The following is a 19,627-nucleotide window of genomic DNA, read 5'->3' on the forward strand; positions in this document are numbered from 1 at the left end:
ACACTTTATACTCAGTCAGGTTCTCAAAGCCCCATCCAACCTGACCTTGAACACTACCAATGATGAGGCATCCTCATCTTCTCTGGGAAACCTGATCCAGTGTTTCAGCATCTTTATCATTAAAGCCCGTTCAGACATTGAAAGGCTGCAATAGGGTCATAGAATCATAGAATCACAGAATCTCCAGGTTGGAAAGGACCCACTGGATCATCGAGTCCAACCATTCCTAACACTCCCTTAAACCATGTCCCTAAGCACTTCATCCACCCGTTCCTTAAACACCTCCAGGGAAGGCGACTCGACCACCTCCCTGGGCAGCTGTTCCAGTGCCCGATGACTCTTTCCGTGAAGAATTTTTTTCTGATATTCAGCCTGAACCTGCCCTGGTGGAGCTTCAGGCCATTCCCCCTTGTCCTGTCCTCAGTCACTTGGGAGAAGAGCCCAGCTCCCTCCTCTCCACAACCTCCTTTCAGGTAGTTGTAGAGAGCGATAAGGTCTCTCCTCAGCCTCCTCTTCCCCAGGCTAAACCACCCCAGGTCCCCCAGCCGTTCCTCGTAAGACTTGTTCTCCAGCCCCACAGCGTTAACATCCCTCTTGCGGTGAGGGGCCCAGAACTGAATACAGGATTCGAGGTGCGGTCTCACCAGTGCTGAGTGAACCCTCAGCAAATTTGCGGATGACACTAAGCTCACGGAAAGAGTCACACAGTGAGATGAAAAGAGTCGCACAGTGTGATGCAGCAGGCAGAATCATTTGCACTGAGCCTGTCTAAGGCACGTGATATGAATCTCCCTGGGCCGGTGGGCTTTGTTCCTGGAGGCACACACAGAAATGCCAGGGTTCTGTCAGGAGTCCATGTCTGAGCTGGCCTCGTGGACTCTCATTCACCCAAAGATGTTCACCAAGTTTTTCCTCTTTACACACAAAGGCAAGAGTCACAGGGTTTCTCTGGACTCCCAGAGAATCAGATGCACTCAGACCTGTGGTGTATCCCACCACTCCGTACTTGTCTGAGATGCCTCATGTCATGAGGAATGGACACAGGGACCTCAGTTCAAGAAAGCACATCCCAGTACTGCATTCAGGCACTCACTCTTGGGATGTTGACCGCACGATGATGTGACCTTGAGAATCTTTCTGTCCCACAGACCTTCATGGAAGCCAAGGAAGGGCTGTTTGTATTCTCTTGGGTTCATCTCACCGAACGCACGTGATGTACGTGCTCTTATCTCATCTGAACAGTGTGAACATTCACTCTGACCTCCTCATTCCATGTCCTTCCAGAGAGGGACAAAGAATGTCTCCAAGCTGGAGAGAGAGGGCAGTGCTGGGAATGGTAGTTTTGAGGGGCTACTCCAGGATGATTGTCCTGGGGCAGGTTCTGTGGGTGCTCCAGGGCACATAGGCACAGACCAGACCCTGTCCTGAAGATCTACCAGAGGAGGCCTGGATGTGAAAGAAAACTATAGCCTTCCCAAACCCATCACACCTGCAGTGCTTATCTTTACATCGGTGATTTCATCTAGGGCTCAGGTTCTTGAACATGCCCTTCAGGGAAACCCTGAAAGAAGCCCTAAGCCTTCAGGCTCTGCCCTGAGGAGATCCCTTTGCTCTATGGAAAGGCTGTTGTGGAGGCAGCTCTGTCCCACAAGTGCCCACTGCCTGTCCCTGCCTGCGGGCACAGCACTGCCACGCAGCACCGCTGTGACCAAGCTCAGAGCCCTCAGGCCTTCCAGCAAGGCAAGGGGTGAGGAGGAGAGTGTGGAAGGGGAGAGAGAACAGCTCTGGGAGATCAAGCGCTGGTGCCTGGCAGGGCTGCCGTGCTGGGACTCTTTTCCCCTCCATCCATGCCCACAGGAACTGTCCCTGCAGCTCCAAAACGGCCTTGAAGGAAAGAGATCAGGAAACAAAAGTCATTGAATATTCCTTTATTTTGTTGAAACACACAGAGAGTGCAGCTCCTCATTTACACAGACAATCAGTAAGAAAAGAGAAGACAGTGAATTAAAAAAAAAAAAAGATGACAATATTATCATAATTAAAAACCAGCAACACCAACGAATAATACAGAAGCCAGTCTGGGCCTGCCATGAGTTGCAGGATAACTGCTATACAGAAGATAATGAGCAGTTCATTGCTTCAGAGAACCATCCAGTTATCAGTTTCCACACTGCATCCTTGAGCTGCTGGTTCCTCAAGCTGTAGATGAGGGGATTCAGTGCTGGAGGCACCACTGAGTACAGAACTGACACCACAAGGTCCAAGGATGTGGAGGAGTTAGAGGGGGGCTTCAGGTAGGCAAATGTTCCAGTGCTGACAAAGAGGGAGACCACGGCCAGGTGAGGGAGGCACGTGGAAAAGGCTTTGTGCCGTCCCTGCTCTGAGGGGATCCTCAGCACTGCCCTGAAGATCTGCACATAGGACACCACAATGAAAACAAAACAGCCAAACAATAAACAGGCACTAACATCAAGAAGCCCAACCTCCCTGAGGTCAGAGTGTGAGCAGGAGAGCTTGAGGATCTGAGGGATTTCACAGAAGAACTGTTCCACAGCATTGCCCTGGCAGAGGGGCAGGGAAAATGTATTGGCCGTGTGCAGCAGAGCAGTGAGAAACCCAGCGCCCCAGGCAGCTGCTGCCATGTGGACACAAGCTCTGCTGCCCAGGAGGGTCCCGTAGTGCAGGGGTTTGCAGATGGCAACGTAGCGGTCGTAGGACATGATGGTGAGAAGAGAATACTCTGCTAAGATGAAAAAGACAAGCAGAAAGACTTGAGAAACACATGGCCATCAATTGGCCATGGATTTGGGGACAGTGGTGGAAATGGATCCCAGGTCAAGAACAGAGAGGTTGAGGAGGAAGAAGTACATGGGGGTGTGGAGATGGTGGTCACAGGCAATGGTGGTGAAGATGAGGCCGTTGCCCAGGAGGGCAGCCAGGTAGATGCCCAGGAAGAGCCAGAAGTGCAAGAGCTGCAGCTCCCGTGTGTCTGCGAATGCCAGGAGGAGGAACTGGGTGATGGAGCTGCTGTTGGACATCTGCTGCCTCTGGACATGGGGCACTCTCACAGGAGGAAAGGAGAGTGACAAATTAGGAGAGATGTCTCTGAGCAAAATCAAAGCCATTTCTCCTTCCCCTCTCCCTGCTGCTCACACACTGTCCCTTTTCTCGCAGCCCTTCCTTCAGCTCCGTGCCTGCAGCCCTGCTCGGTGCCGGCTGAATGTGCCGGGAGGAGCAGGGCCTCTGCCCGCTGGCTGCGAGGAGTCAGCCCTGCTCTGCAGCAGGGGGTGATGGGGACAGTGGGGACAGGGGACACTGCTGGGGATCAGCTTTGTCCTGGGGAACTGCTCCTGGTGTAGAAGGGCCTCACAGCATCAGCACTGGGCAGTGCTTTTGGCTGTCAGAACCGCTCAGCATCTCTGCTGCACTCTGGGGGAAGAGAGGGAGTCCTGCAATGTGAGGGCATTGCCTGTGGCTCAGTGCAGAGGGAGGGGAGCTGCTCTGTCCCTCACTCTTGGTCTCAGCTGCCCTGGGATTGCACCTTTCTGACACAGAGGGGGATCACACTCCCATGTTCCTCTGAAAAAAACACCAGGCCCAGCTGAGAGCAGAGGGATCTACTTCACACCACTCAATGCTACACCCTTTCCTAAGGTCTGAGCACCCCACTTTCAGCCCAGGACACACCCGGCTCCTTTCTCCCACCCAACAACAGTTTCTCTCTTGCAGCATCTCTGCATTTCTCCATGAGGCTTTCAGGTAACACCAAGATGCTGTGGTAAACATTTGCATAATGGAGGGAAGGTCAGAGCTTGGAAGGAAACCTCAAGGAGAGACAAATGTCCTCAGGATGGCATTTGATTACAGGAGATTCAGCTCCTTCCCCAGCCCCACTGACTGCATTGCCCACAGCCTCACAGCTCAGAGCAAAGCTGGGACACGGGTTCCCATGGACACAACGGCAGGAAAGGAGCCACCAGGGCAGTGGGTGACTGTACAGCTGCAACTCCCATCCCCAGAGAGCCTGGCAGTGAGAATGAGAGAACAACAGCAAGAACAGAGACAAGGGGAGAAACAGGGAGAAAGAGAGTGAGGGTCTGGCTGCGAGAGGCCAGGGCAGAGGCAGCCGGGCACACAGACAGTGTTCCCCTTCCCCAGCTGTGCTCACCCCCTCCCAGACACCAACCTTGCCGGGCAGTTGCTCTCAGCCCCTGTGCTCTGGAGAGGGCACTGGAGCTGTGGCTGCAGAGGAGGGGGTTCAGCCCTGGAGCCCAGAGCCCTGAGGGCAGAGGCTTTGCTGGGTGGCGAGAGGAGGCCAGGGGGCTTGCTCAGAGGAAGGGGCTGCCCTGGAGGGGAGCACACAGAGCTCTCTGAATTCTCCCTCCCACAACATCGCTGTATTAATTCCCCTCTCATTTCGTGATCCAATGCCTTCTGATGGACATTTTCCTCCTGGGAGGTGTTTCCCTGTCCATACCTTCTCCCTGTCAGTGCTCACAGACCCCATCTGACCCTCTCTGCTCTCCCCCAGCCCTACACAAACCTGCCTGTTTGCCGGGTAAAGCTGGGCACAGGGTCTTGTTTATAAGCAGAAAAGGACAGCACAGACTGAGCCTGGTGGGTCCAGCAGAGGTGATGCTGGTGGTGTCCGTGCGCAGAGGAGCAGCTGGAGACACTTTAGGAGGCTCCTATCAGACCTACTGACCCCTCAAGGACACAGCTCAGGAGTCTCGCTCATTTGTTCAATCATGACAGCCTTTTTTTTTCCACTTTTCCACTGAAATTCCCCAAGGGCAGGAAAGTGAAAAGGGAAACTCAGGAGAGTTCCTTATCTTTAATGTAATCACTGCCCTGATCTTCCCTTTAGAATGTCCTCTTAGAAATATGCTGAAGGCATTTGGAGCTGTGAGCAGCCCTGACTCACACAGCACCTCTTGAAAGCAGAAAGACCCTCTCCTGCCAGGAGGTGCTTCTTCCCCCCATACCTTCTCTCTGTCCCTCCATGGGGAACTCCCCGGGCAGGCTGAGCACTGACCCTGGTATTTCACTTCACTGAAGACACAGCAAGAGCCCTCCTGACAGATCCCACAGGCTGTGGCTGTGTTGGCTTTAGGAGATCCCTCCAGGAACTGCACCTGCATTGTCCTGCACCCAGAGACTCACCTGGAGAAGGGCTGTGAAGATCTTTCTCCAAATGAAGCCTCCTCTTTCCTCCCACCCCACCCTGCCTTTCCCCTCTCTGTGCCTCCCTCCTCTCCCCTCGCTGCCTGCAGGCAGTGCCCTCAGCCCTGCTGGGCTTTGCAGAGGAGCTGCTCCTGCCCAGAGATGGCTCTTTGTAGCGCTGCCCACTTGCCACCAGCTCCCTCCGTGCCAGGAGCCCAGCCCAGCTCAGCAGCAGAGGAGCAGCCCAAGGCAGCCCTTTCTCTGCCCCCTCGGGGCTCCCTCCAGGTGTCCCTGGGGCTCCAGGGAACCTGCTGAGAAACAGCCTGAAGCCATCCCTGATGTTCCCTCTCTCAGCTGGCAGAGACACTCCTGTCCTGCTGTGTCATTGCTCCTTTTACAAAAATAACTGGACACAAGCGTCACTTCATGTTTGTCTTTTCATTAGAAGGGACACCAGGAACATGATATCATTTCTCCAAGCTGGGAGAATGTATTCCACTGAGTGAATTTAGGTCATTCATCCTGGATCTTCTGGCCCGGGACTAGAAAGACATTCAGCACTCTTCTGTCTCAGCCATGATTCTGTTCCAGGCAAAGCCTCTGCACACACTGGGTCTTGGACACTTGGTCCCAGGTTTCCTCATGACAGGGATGATCTTTCCTGGTGCCACAGCTGCAGGCCCAATGGGCAGCAATGCCCTCTGCCAGGGGCACAGGCAGGAGGAGATGGAGCCGTTCTGTGGGAGACAGATCTGGGACATGGTCACACAGCTCAGGACGGATGGTCTCTAAGGACAGCATCCTCCAAGCTCAGCAAGGGTCCAGGCTGAGAATCAGTATCAACTTGAAAGGCCGGTCAAGGGCCCCATGATGAGTGTTTGCTGCTTCAGGAACAGTAAAATGACAATATTTGATGTCCATTTCAGAAATGGTCAGTGGATGAACAGGGAAGCTAAAGGCTGTCCCTCAGATCTTGTCCCCTCTGATTCCATTTCTGGATGTGTGAAGGAGAAGGGGACTGGGTTTCCCTTGGGTACATTGTGTCCCACCATCCTGCTATGACACAGCCCTTCTATAACCCAACACTTTTGACCTGATACTTCTCTGAACCGACTCCTCTATGACCAGAAGCTTATAAGAGCTGTACCTTCTATGACCCAGCCTTTCTGTGACCTGAGCCATTTATGACCTTACTCCTCTAATGACTCTTCAAGGATCTGATGCCTATATGACCCTTCTATGACTCTTTTATGACTCGAGTCTTCCATGCCCCGACTCTTCAGTGTCCCTTTTATGGGACCCCTCACACTTCAGTGACCCAACACTTCTAGGACCCTACCCTTCTGCGATCCAGCTATTCCAGGAGCCTTCTATAACACAACACTCCTATAATACGTGTCTTCTACGACTCAAGCATTCTATGACCAAACTCTTCTTTGACCCTTCTATGGCTTTCTATAACCTGACTTCTCTATGACTCTTCTATGACCTGACTCTGAGTCAACTCCTCTATGATGCAAATAATTTATGACCCAACTTTTCTATTACCCAACACTTCTATGACCTGACTCTTCTAAGACATTTCTATGATCTGATCCTTCATTTTCCTAACTAAACTCTCATGCTTCTATGACTCGACTCTTCCATGACCCAAATACTTCATGACCCTTCTATAACCCATCTCTTCTATTAACCAACTCTTCTACGAACAAACTCTTCTACCACTCCACTCTTCTATGACCCCTCTATGACCCGACTCTTCTAAAACTCGAGCCTTCTATTAATCAAGCCTTCTATGACCCAATTCTTCTATGTTCCTTCTATGACTTTCTAGGACCTGATTCCTCTAGGACCTGAATAATCTGTGAGCCAACCAATTTGTGACCTGACTCTTCAATGACCCTTCTATGACCAAACTCTTCTGTCATCCAAATAAACGCTCATGCTTCTATGACTCAGTGCTTCTATTACCTGAAAATTCTATGACCTGAGATTTCTATCACCCGAAATTTCTATCAACCTCCTATGGCTGAAATCTTCTCTTACTCCTCTTTACCTGACACGTCTATAGTTCAACTCTTCTGTGACCCATCTCTTATAATACCAGGCCATTCCATAACTCGAGCCTTTCTATGACACAACACTTCATTCTATGACATGACTGTGGTCTGACTGTTCTATGATGCTACTTTCTATGACCTGACTCTTTAGGAACCTTCTGTGACCAGTTCCTTCCATGACCTGGCTGTTCTAGGAGTCTTCTATTGCCCAACCCTTCTCTAAACCAACCTTTTTGTGACCCTTCTATGACCAAACATTTCCAACACCCAGATAAACTCACACTTCAATGAATCAACTCTTCCACGGCCCCAATACTTGATGACCTGAATCATCTATAACCCGGTTCCACTATGAGAATACTATGATCCAACACTTCTACGAACCTTCTATGACTGCACTCTTCTGTTAATCCTCTATGACTCAACCCTTCTATCACCTGACTCTTCTCAAACACAAGTTTTCTGTCACTCTTCTATGACCTAACACTTTTATGACCCTGCCCATCTATGACCCAACTCTTCTACACCTCCATGGAGATATGTGAGAGCCTTGGCATCTCCCATAACTCTACAGGCCTGTATTTGGAATTACATGAAATAACTGCTCCCAACTTGATTCAGCCACATGAGAATGTTCATGACACCAATGTCATTGTGGCCCAAGCGAGATCTGCCTGCCCAGGGCTGGGGGTCAGGCCTTGGCCATTCTGCTTCATCCAGCAAACCCAGGCTTTTCTCAGCATCACAGCTGCCTGCACAGCACCTTTGCCTGCCTGCAATCATGGCCTCCAATTCTCAGCTCTAACGAGTCCCTGGGGAGGCTTTGTCAGGAACAATCTTCACTGAGACCAATTAAGACTTCAAGTTACTCTGAGTTCTGCTTTTGACTTCTTGAGATGTTTCTTCAGTCTCTTCTAAGGAGCTGAGATTCCAGCACTCATCAGCAAATCCACCCTGGGTCTCATTAAAATAGAGAAAGCCTTAACGAGCTCTTTCTCTGCCTGGAGATTTCTTCAGGTCTTCAAGCCTTGTACAGCTCCTTGGAGCCAATCTCAGTGTTGTTAAAGAGGAAGATTTTAAAGTGAACCTAAAAAAAAAAATAATATTAGTTTATTTCTGTACTTTTCAGAATCATAGAATGGTTTGGGTTAGAAGGGACCTTAAGGCCCATCCAGTTCCAAACCCTTTGCTATGGGCAGGGACACCTCCCACTGGACCAGGCTGCCCCATCCAACCTGGCCTTGAACACTTCCAGGGAGGGGGCATCCACAGCTTCCCTGGGCAACCTGGGCCAGAGCCTCCCCACCTTCTTTGTGAAGAATTTCTTTCTAATGTCTAATCTGAATCTTCCCACTTCTAATTTAAAGCCATTCTCCCTTGTCCTATCCCTCCATGCCCTTGTAAAGAGACCCTCCCCAGCCTTCTTGGTGACCCCCTTCAGGTACTGGAAGGCTGCTATGAGGTCTCCCTGAAGCCTTCTCTTCTCCAGGCTGAGGAAGTTCCAAGAGAAAATGCAAATACCATCAGTTGTCATCTCCCTCAAGCAGACTGACACCCCACCTGTCTACCACTACCCGTCACCTTGAGCTATAAAAATCTCCACTTCTTCCTTCTCCTGCCACAGGTTTATGACGGACCATGTCATCTATGTTGTGGAATCTCCCTCTGACCAGCCGGGGTCAGCTGTCCTGGCCGTGTCCCCCTGACAACTTCTTGCCCACCCACAGCCACTCACTGGGAGGGAGCAGAGGGAGCAACTCTTGACGCTGTGCAAAGGAGACAATCACTGCCCTCACTCTTCTGGCACCAGAATGATGCCACAGGACCCAAAGAGTCTCACAGTTCAAAAAGGAAGTGGAGAAACTGGAGAGCAGGAGGTCTGCCAGGATGGAGTTAAGGGCCCACAGCAGGGGGTGTGAGGGCACACTTTGGCCTGCAGGGAGAGGCTCGGGGCAACCTGCTAAGTGGGTCTCTATATTTTATTTTCAAAGAAAAACCCTAGGGAATAAGATTGCTCAGGTGACCTCCAGTCCAATGCCCACCTCCAAGCAGGGCCAGCTCTGAATTCAGACCAGGATGCTCAGTCCATGTCAGCATCTGCACAGAGACTTTAGACACCAACGAGGCACCGAGGCCACAGTTAAAAGCGAGTATTTTGGCATTTGATCTGCTCCATGAACACAGCTATCCGTCTTCCACACCTTCTATGATACCTGAGAACATCCACCTTCTTGTCCAGAGGAGCGGGATCCTTCTGCCAGTCTCCTGGACCTTCTCCAGCCCATGGGGTGCTTTAGGCTAAAAGAGAGAGAGGTGGAGGCATCTCAGAGCTTCCAGGTTCTTGTGGAAGACTTAAGAGCTCTGTGAAAGGAAGAGAATGGTTTTGAATAAACTGATTTTAGATCATTTCATGTGATGGCTCTGCTCCCCCCTTTCCATCATCTGCACCCTGAAACCTCACCTGCTTTTCTATATTGCCTTTCAGACCTGACCAAGCGATGAAAAGAAAGGCAGAAGGATGGCCCTATGCCTCTGTGAATCTCCTGGGTTCTGGCACTGGGATGGCTACAATGACATTCTATTTTTAACCCCATAAAGAACCACCCTGGGAAGTGACTCTGCAAGTCTGACTCAACGAGGCCCATGGACAGGACAGGCTGTGTCTGTGTCTGCAGACCCACACACCTACAGATTAGCTCAAGCTGGGGATGTCAGTCAAACCTGGTCTCCTGGGCCATGGACAGAGGGGTGGGTGGAGGTCCAGGTGATGCTGGTCAGGGCCATGAAGGCCCATGGATGCTCTCAGGGCCCTGACACTGCCCCACGGGTAGAGAGAAAGGAATGAACCACACTGAGCCTTGACCTGTAATGTGATGGGATCCCATGGAGAGGAGCCACACTGGAGCAGGGGAGAAGTGTGAGGAGGAAGGAGCAGCAGAGATGTTCTTCACTGACTGTTAACCCCCTCTTCACCACCCTCCATGCTCCTCCTGGGGATGGGATGGGCAGAGGAACTGGGAGCAAAGGAGTCATTTGAGCGTGGGAGAAATCAGGAGAGGAATGGGCTTTAATGTTTTGTTCTTGTTTCTCATAATCCAAACCTTTCTTAACTGGCAATAAATTAAACAGACCTTCAGCAAAGTCCACGTGTCTTTGCCAGCAACAGTCATTGGTCCCTGAACTCCTTCGCTCTCCCTCGGCCCATGAGCTTTTCTGGTTCACTCTCTCCATCTGTCCTGTTGGTTCTTGGTAGGGAGTGAGCAATTGAGGGGGGGGGTCTGGCTGCTGGACAAGGTGAACCCACCACAGGACACATCAGGGCTGCTGTGTCCAGGACGGGGCTCCCAGCACAAGGAAGACCCTGCCCAGCCTGGAGCGAGTCCTGCCCAGCCCAGAAGGATGGTTGGGGCTGGAGCACATTATGGACAAGGAGAGGCTGAGAGAGCTGGGCTTTGAGAAACCTTTCAGGGGGAAACACTGAGCAAGGCCCCAGGGCAGCTGGGGGATCCCAATCCATGGACGTTCTCCATGTTTGATGAGACGAGGCCATGAGCCCCTGATGTGTTTGGAGCTGTGTGAGAAAGGGCTTGGCTGAGAGACCAGCAGTGGCGAGAGCTGTGGGACTGGGGTGCGAGAAATGTCAATGGGAAATGGGTTCCCTTTTTATTTTTAATAATGGTGATGGAGTTGGGTATCACTGAGAAAAGTCAAGGACGAAAGTGAGAATGCAGTAAAAGTCACTCCTCCTGGCTGGGAGGTGCAGCTAGGCATGGAAATTGCCTTTGTTTGGGACTCACCTGGGAAGATGTCCCTGGTTCAGCTTCCCCAGGGTGTCCAGAGGACACTTGCTGGTTGTGTGTGATGTATAATTGGGTCAAATGCCTCGGTATCATTAAATATAGATTATCACTAGCTTTAGTATTACTGCCGAGGACTTCAAGACCATGTTGGATGAGGCTGTAACAACCTGATCCAGTGGAAGGTGTCTCTGGCCACAGCAGGTGAGTTGTAACTCAATGATCTCTGAGGTTCCATCCATTTCAAACCATTCCATGATTCTACGACGTGATTCTATGATGCTGCCACTACCACTGGTACTAAAGCAAGCCCTGGCACCAGCGTGAGCATTAGTGCAGGTATTACTGATATTAATAGTGTGAGGTTTTATTGCTTTTATTAAATCCATCTTTTTATTCCAAGCTTCAGACTTCTTTTCTTTTTTCTGATTCCCCTTCCTGATTAATGTAGGGAAGGAATTCCTTCCCATTGTTTGCTGCCATCCAGCTGGGGCTGACCTGTGACACGTTGTGCCCTCATCTCACACACAGGGTGTTCAGAGACAGAGCCCTCCCCGTGCTCACGCAGCGGCTCTGCACAGCAGCAGTCACAGGGTCTCTGTTCTCCTGCTGCCACTCCCAGAGCTGTGGTTGGTCACCCTGCTCTGCACTCAGCTGAGATGCCCCACACCATCAGGAATGGACACGGAGACGTCGGTCCAAGGAAGCACATCCCAGTGCTGCACTCAGGCAGTCTCCAGGGGACGTTGTTCTCCAAGTGAAGTGAACTTGAGGCCCTCTCAGTCCCACAGGCCGTCAGAGCAACTCCATGGCCATCAGCCCAGTCACAGAGATGCCCATTGCCTGTCCCCTCCTGTGATCCCAGCACGGCCCAATTGCAGGAGAGTGACCAAGCTCAGAGCACTCAGAGCTTCCACCAGCACAAGGGCTCAGAAGATCATGGAGATGCCAAGACAGCAGCTCTGGAAAGACCAAGTGCTGTTTCTCTGCAGTGCTGGACTCTTTCCCCCTCCACATCTGGAGGTGACCCAGCAGCTCCTGGGAAAGTCCTGGAGGAAGGATCATGGACAAAGAAGTGGCTGCTGGGGTTTTTATTTTCCTTAAAGAACAACAGAGCACGGCTGCTCATTTACACAGTCTATGGGTCACACAAGACAGGGAAACACGGACACAGCAGTGCGAAGAACAATGACATATCTATGTCAACAGCTTCATCAAAACCAAGAAAAAATATCTTCCAACATGAATCTAAATAAGCTCCTAAAGAAAGGCTGGTTCTGCAGTGCAGTACACTGCAAGAGACACACAGATGAAGATGGGCACTTTGTGGCTGCTTAAAAAGAGCCAGACATGAGTTTCCACACTGCATCCTTCAACTGCTGATTCCTCAAGCTGTAGATGAGAGGGTTTAGTGCTGGAGGAACCACTGAGTACAGAACTGCCATCACCAGGTCAAGGGACGGGGAGGAGATAGTGGGCGGCTTCAGGTAGGCAAAAAAGCTCGTACTGATAAAGAGAGAGACCACTGCCAGGTGAGGGAGGCACGTGGAAAAGGCTTTGTGCTGTCCCTGCTCAGAGGGGATCCTCAGCACTGACCTGAAAATCTGCACGTAGGACACCACAATGAAAACAAAACAGCCAAATGATAAAAAGACACTTAACACAAGAAGCCCAAACTCCCTCAGGGCAGCATCTGAGCAGGAGAGCTTCAGGATGTGGGGGATTTCACAGAAGAACTGGTGCACAGCATTGCCCTGACAGAGGGGCAGGGAAAATGTATTGGCCGTGTGCAGCAGAGCATTGAGAAACCCAGTGCCCCAGGCAGCTGCTGCCATGTGGACACAAGCTCTGCTGCCCAGGAGGGTCCCGTAGTGCAGGGGTTTGCAGATGGCAACGTAGCGGTCGTAGGACATGATGGTGAGAAGAAAATACTCTGCTGAAATGAAAAAGGCAAACAGAAAGACTTGGGAAATACATCCTGTGTAGGAAATGGTCCTGTTGTCCCAGAGAGAATTTGCCATGGATTTGGGGACAGTGGTGGAGATGGAACCCATGTCAAGAACAGAGAGGTTGAGAAGGAAGAAGTACATGGGGGTGTGGAGATGGTGGTCACAGGCGATGGTGGTGAAGATGAGGCCGTTGCCCAGGAGGGCAGCCAGGTAGATGCCCAGGAAGAGCCAGAAGTGCAAGAGCTGCAGCTCCCGTGTGTCTGCGAATGCCAGGAGGAGGAACTGGGTGATGGAGCTGCTGTTGGACATCTGCTGCCTCTGGATGTGAAGCACTGAACACAAACATGAATTGAAGATGGTGCCAGCTGAATGTGCTGGCAGGAGCCAGGACTCTATCCACTGGCTGCGAGAAGTCATCCCTGCTCTGCAGCAGAGGGTTATGGGGATGGTGTGGGCAGCCCCAGTGTTCTAATATTCCAGTTAAAACTTCTCCACTGTCTCCAACATGAATGAGAGGGAGAGGTTTTTTTTCAGCTCTCTCCCATCTCAGCTGGAGATTTTCATGGATGTCTGATACCCTAAGAATTTCTGTTCCATTCAGGGACAACAAAGCAATTCCTGTGAGGAGAGAGCATTGCCTGTGAGATGAAGGGGGATCACACTCACATATACCCTGAGAAGCCACTACTGAGCACAAACGGATCCACCTCACAACCTCTCACCCTTTGCTAAGGTCTCAGCACCCACTTCCAGCCCAGGACACACACAGCTCATTTCACAAACCCAACAGCATTTCCTTGGCTGCAACTTCTCTGAGCTTCTCCACAGGCATTTCAGGTAAAACCAAGATGTGACAGGACAGATTTGCATTCTAGAGGGAAGTTCTCAGATAGGAAGGATGCCTAAAAAGAAAGAAATGTGTCATGTGATGGCATTTGATGAAGGGAGATTCAGCTCCTTCCCCAGCCCCACTGACTGCATTGCCCACAGCCTCACAGCTCAGAGCAAAGCTGGGACACGGGTTCCCATGGACACAACTGCAGGAAAGGAGCCACCAGGGCAGTGGGGGACTGTACAGCTGCAACTCCCATCCCCAGAGAGCCTGGCAGTGAGAATGAGAGAACAACAGCAAGAACAGAGACAAGGGGAGAAACAGGGAGAAAGAGAGTGAGGGTCTGGCTGCGAGAGGCCAGGGCAGAGGCAGCCGGGCACACAGACAGCGTTCCCCTTCCCCAGCTGTGCTCACCCCCTCCCAGACACCAACCTTGCCGGGCAGTTGCTCTCAGCCCCTGTGCTCTGGAGAGGGCACTGGAGCTGTGGCTGCAGAGGAGGGGGTTCTTCTCATTCCCTAATCCTATTCCTGGTGCATGGAGAACTTTCTCCTTGGAGCTGTTTCCCTCTCTCCTATTTTTACCCTGCTCACAGACCCCATCCCAGACTCTGGGCATTCATCTACACAAACCTTCCTCTTTGCAGGGCTTTGCCTGGGCTCGTGGTCCTGTTTGGAGGTTCCAAAGGGCAAGAGAATCTGGTGGGTCCAGCAGAGCTGATGCTGATAATGTCCAGAGGCAGAGGAGTGGCTCAAGGTGCTTTAGGAGGCTCCTCTTGGACCCGTTGGTCACTCACAGCTACAGCTCAGGAGTCTCAGAGATTTGTTCAAGCATGAAAGCCTCTTCCCCCATCTCTCTCTCTGAATTCCCCAAGAGCAGAAAACTGAAAAGACAGACTCAGGAAAGCTCCTTATCTTCAATGTAATCCCTTCCTTGTCCTTTCCCCTTGAAAAGTCCCCTCAGAATCCCCCTGGGGTGATTGAGAGCTGGGAGCAGCCCTGACCCATGCAGCAATCCCTGGACAGCAAAAAAGACCCTCTCCTGCCAGGAGGTGCTTCTTGCAGCCACAGCTTCTCCCTGCAGCACAGCGGGGATCTCCCCGGGCAGGATGAGCACTGACTCCGGGAGGTGGCAGAGTCTCTTCCAGCACACAGACCCCTATGGTGCAGGGACCCTGCTCTGAACGACAGCCCGGGGCACCCCTGGCTGCACCCCCTGCCTTCACAGCCCTTCCAAAGTGCCTCACAAGAGCCCCTCCTTACAGATCCCATGAGCTGGGGGCTGTGCCAGCTGAGGAGAGCCCACAGGATCTACACCTGCATTGCCCTGCACCCAGACTCACTGTGTCCAGGATTGCAGAGATTTCTCCTCCGGTCAGCTCTCAGTCATCCTCCCACTCCTGACCACCTTTAAGTTCTCTCTGCCTTGTTCATCTCTCCGAGAAACCCTGGCAGAGCCCTCAGCCCTGCTGGGCTTTGCAGAGTTCCTGGGCAGAGCATGAGCTCTCTCAGTGCCAGGAGCCCAGCCCAGCTCAGCTGCAGAGGAGCAGCCCAGGGCATTGTAATGACCCCTCTGGTGGGTTTGATGCTGAGTCCATGAACCTCAGACCCTGAGAGGAAGTTGAACAAACCTCTCAAAGAAGTAAAATTCAGTTTCAAACTCCAAAGTTTCTTGTAGTGTTAATGGGTCCCTGTGATGCACTGCTGAGAAAGCACCTCCAGGGCCCCGTTAGAGCAGGAAAGTGGAGGCAGTGATGAAAGGTTGGGAAAAGCACAGTAAAGGCGGCTCTGATAATGAGTCAACCTGGATATGTTTCCAGAATCCAAAGGCCCAAACCCTTGTAGCGAATAAAGGCAAGGACTTCCTTTTGGGGTGACAAATGAAATTAATGTAATGTGAAATGCAAAGGCTTATATAGTCCCTCTGTACTCAGTCAACATCTACCCCATGAATTTCCACCGAGTAATGACTAATGCTGCAGCTGTGCTCCTTGTCTTTATGCTTCAGTTTTTTACTTGGATTTATACATTCTTTTAAAGATTCCAAGGTCTTCTAGCAAGCTTCAGCACCTCGGCCGCTGGCTCTGTGTTTGCTGGTGATACTCCGGGGATGCTCAGGCATCGGCCGCTCGCGTTATTATACGTGCGACAGTGGAATCTTCTATGCACACATCTCCCACTTCTCTGTTTACAATCATCACAGCCTTCAAGCAACTATCAATTGCTCATTGTACAATTCACAGAAAGTACAGCAAACGTGATTATGCGTAGAAATATACTGACAGAAAGAAAAGTGACTTTGATTAAAGCTTTTAGGCAGCCCATCAACCGTGCCAGAATCTCCGATATCGTGTCTCCCTGTGATTCCACAACTGCACGCCGTCATTACAGTCACTGGTCAACGCATGCAAAGATCATCCCCTTCTCCGAGGACTTTACTTCTCCACAGCATTACTGCTGTCCATGTCAGCATAAGCAAAACCGGAAAAAAAAGGGAAAAAAATTGAAAAAAATTCCAGAAGTGTTTGCATCTGTCAGAGGAAAATGCTGGGGACATATAGTGTCCTATTTAATCTGTTCTGTGGGGGATCTCCTACCATTCCTGCTTTTTGTTTTTCAAACATGGGCCATTGTCTGTTTTGATTTGATGTGGTATTCCTAGAGCTGCAAATGCATTGACCTTTCTTTCTCTTTGCAGTTTTTTAATCTCAGAGGGTACTCCTTTTGGACTCTTAAACTGTACTTTCTTTAGTATCTGCCTAAAATCCCCTCCATGGTTGTTGTGTTGGGACCCAGCAGTTGCTGATCTGATAGGGGACACTGGAATAAAGAGGGTTCTTCACAAATTGTTATTCCCCTATAGAGATAAGGAGAGGAAGCTGAAAGAAAGAAAAGACTTCACATTCAAGAAGGTGGGGACATACAGCCACAGGGCTGTTTTTTCCCATTTTATTTTCTGTTTTCTTTTGGTTTTGTTCTATTTTCTATATACTTTTTCTATTTTTCAATTTTCAATTTTCTACTTTCTAATTCTTTTTCTTTTCTGCCTTCTCTCTGTATTTTCTATTTTCTTTTTTCTCCTTTTCTTTCTTTTTTGTTTTGCTAGGTATTTCAAAATTTCACCCTCTGCAACTGTTCACTCCAAAGGTCTTAGTGGACATTTTGCCGTCTTAGTGGACATTTGAGATTGAAAGGTCTCAGAGATATATTTCTAAGATTAACCCAAACAAGCAGGAGCTCAAATCCCTATAACCAAAACCAATTTTTAAATTTTACAAACATTTGAAGGTTTGAAGGGCTTCAAACACACACACACACGCTCACACACACACACACACACACACTCTCACACTTACACTCACACCCACTCATTTGAAAGACAGCTCAATATATTCATCATGTCTGTAAAGAGAAAAACAACTTATGACCTGGTAAGTGGATATCAATACTTCCTGAATAATCTGTTAAGGCTACTTGTAAATTCAAACTATTTGCCATGCACCACTCAACATATTCTTCTGTCATCGGGACATAAATGACTGTCGGGTCTTGGCCTTGTAGCTGAACACTTCTTTTTCTTCCCTTGGTGATTATCATTGTAATCATCTCAAGCCCAGTTACAACTGCTTTCTGAGGTTGGTGTGGTAAAAATATCCACTCCACAATTCGCAATGAATCTTTTCCAGAGCTTTAGTTGCTTCCCGGGTAAGTCGTCGTGTGGATTGTAGATCAGGATTACCTTTCAACAAATCAAACAAAGGTTGCAAATCATCATTGGTAATTCCCAATAGTGTTCTTATCCAATTGATGGTCCCCAAAACACTTTGCAAATCACTGAATGTTTGAACATCACGTTTTAGGTGCACTGCCTGGGGCTCAATATGGCTATCAAATATTTTCCATCTCAGATATTTCCATGGCACTGTTTTCTGATTTTTTTCAGGAGCTACTGTCATGCCCCATTTTCCTATGATCTCTTTTTACACTTTTTACAACTTCTTCGAATTGAGTCATATCAAATCCTGCGACTAATATACCATCCATGTAATGCTATATTAGTATCTTCAAGTCTTTACATTGAACACTGATCTCAGACAGTGCACCTGCTACAAACTGTGTTTGACAAATTGTGGGGTTGTTTTTCATGCCCCGTGGTAAAACCACCCAATGATATTGCTTTCCCACTTCTTGGGTGTTAATTGATGGTAAAGAGAAGGCAAATCGTGGAGCGTCCTTTTCATCTAAAGGGATAGCAAAAAACACAGTCTTTTAAATCAATTCCCACTATATACCACTTAGCTGGAATCATGGTAGGTGAGAGTAGCCCTGGCTGTAATGTTCCCATATCCTAAATTACTTCATTAACCTTTGGCAAATCATGTAATAAACACCATTTTCCAGATTTCTTTTTTATCACAAATACAGGGTACACTTCTGTAAAGTGGAGACTGCCTGAGGCACAGAGAGTGACTCTGTGGGTTCTGTTGCAAAGTGCCTTCATCCTCCAGGAAGGGAATGTCATTAGAGGTGCAGGAGGTGCTGATGGGGTTAACATAGTGCCAAATCTGTATCCCTCTGCGCCTTTTGTAGTTCCTTTAAGTCTTTCTCCCATCTCCAGTGTTTTACTGATTCGACCATTAACCCCCAGGCAGATAATAGGCTCAGCGCCACAGGGTCATCCCTGGGAGCTGTATCCCACAATTTAACTCCTGCAGCAGAGTTCTATATCATATGCTCAGGTCACATCTAAACCTGGATCGTGACTCTGGACCCATTTTAGCGATTCCAGCTCCAGCTGGTGACTCCTAAATCCATCCTGTGTCCCCCAGAAGGTCACAAACAGACACTGATCTTTCACTCCCCAACACACGAAGGAAGAGGGACTTCAGGGGTGCAGCTCCTCAGCCTCTTTGGAGGGAGAGCCCAGCCTGAAGGCGCTGCACCAGGGAGATACCATTTTATTGTGGAGATTTTATAGTGGCCTTCCAGTTCCAGAAGCGGCTACAGGAAAGTTGGGGAGGGACTTTTTCCAAGGGCATGGAGTGATAGGAAGAGAGGGAATGATTTTAAATTGGAGGAGGGGAATATTTAGATTAGGCATTAGGAGTTAATTCTTCACAATGAGGGTAGTGAGGCACTGGAACAGGTTGCCCAAGGAAGTTGTGGATGCCCCATGGAAGTGTTCAAGGCCATGCTGGATGGGGCTTTGAGCAGCCTGGTCCAGTGGGAGGTGTCCCTGCCCATGGTTGGAACTGGATGAGCTTTGAGGGCCCTTCCCACTCAAACCACTCGATGACTCTATGGCTGCAGCTGGAGTCCTTCAGCCCATAGCATGCTGGGATTTGGAGTCTTTCACTCCTTGGCATCCTTTTCCCCTTTCCTGAGAGGAGCTCCCATCTCCTCACCTGGTTTGTCTTCCAGACCCTGCTTCAGCTCGGAGCTTTGGCTGCACATTTGTCCAACCCCTGGGGCTCCAACTGAGCGACCTTCTCCCCTCCACCCCAGGGGACCAACGGAGAATGAAGTCCCAAGGGCAGGGAAGGACACAGTTATGGGGAAGGGTCCCCTTTTCCCTGACAGGCACTGGGGCTGCAAGGAGAAACTGCACACTGCCCAGTCACCAGTCAGCAAAGCAATGGAGCAAAAGACCCCAACAATCAAGCAACTGCTGCTCAGGAAGGGTGTCCTGAGCTCTGGTGCCCTGTAGGGTATTTTCTGAGGGACAGTGTTCTCAGTGTTTCTTTGGGGCCATCACAAGGGAGTTCAGGGAAGGAAGGGAATCCCTGGAGAAGTGGTAAGGGCATTTCTCAACAGCAGAAGGGAGAGAAC

The 19,627-nt window shown here is 50.1% G+C and overlaps 2 protein-coding genes across 2 annotated transcripts; both read right to left on the reverse strand.

The window, feature by feature from the left end:
* Positions 1-2,108: 2,108 nt before the first annotated feature.
* On the reverse strand, positions 2,109-2,720 carry LOC128850601 (olfactory receptor 14J1-like). Its single transcript, XM_054055561.1, has one exon. The coding sequence runs from the start codon at positions 2,718-2,720 to the stop codon at positions 2,109-2,111; it is 612 nt and encodes a 203-aa protein (XP_053911536.1).
* Positions 2,721-12,354: 9,634 nt separating this feature from the next.
* Positions 12,355-15,350, reverse strand: LOC128850605 (olfactory receptor 14A16-like). Its single transcript, XM_054055566.1, has 2 exons — positions 15,279-15,350; positions 12,355-13,287 (listed from the first exon to the last, which is right to left on the reverse strand). The coding sequence occupies exon 2, from the start codon at positions 13,276-13,278 to the stop codon at positions 12,355-12,357; it is 924 nt and encodes a 307-aa protein (XP_053911541.1). The 5' UTR covers positions 13,279-13,287; positions 15,279-15,350.
* Positions 15,351-19,627: the final 4,277 nt, after the last annotated feature.

This window comes from Cuculus canorus, unplaced genomic scaffold (genome assembly GCF_017976375.1).
Source record: "Cuculus canorus isolate bCucCan1 unplaced genomic scaffold, bCucCan1.pri scaffold_114_arrow_ctg1, whole genome shotgun sequence".
Classification (NCBI taxonomy): Eukaryota; Metazoa; Chordata; class Aves; order Cuculiformes; family Cuculidae; genus Cuculus; species Cuculus canorus.

Coding starts and splice junctions, on each gene's coding strand:
- LOC128850601 (XM_054055561.1), bottom strand. CDS start 2,720: ATGTCCTACGACCGCTACGTTGCCATCTGCAAACCCCTGCACTACGGG.
- LOC128850605 (XM_054055566.1), bottom strand. CDS start 13,278: ATGTCCAACAGCAGCTCCATCACCCAGTTCCTCCTCCTGGCATTCGCA.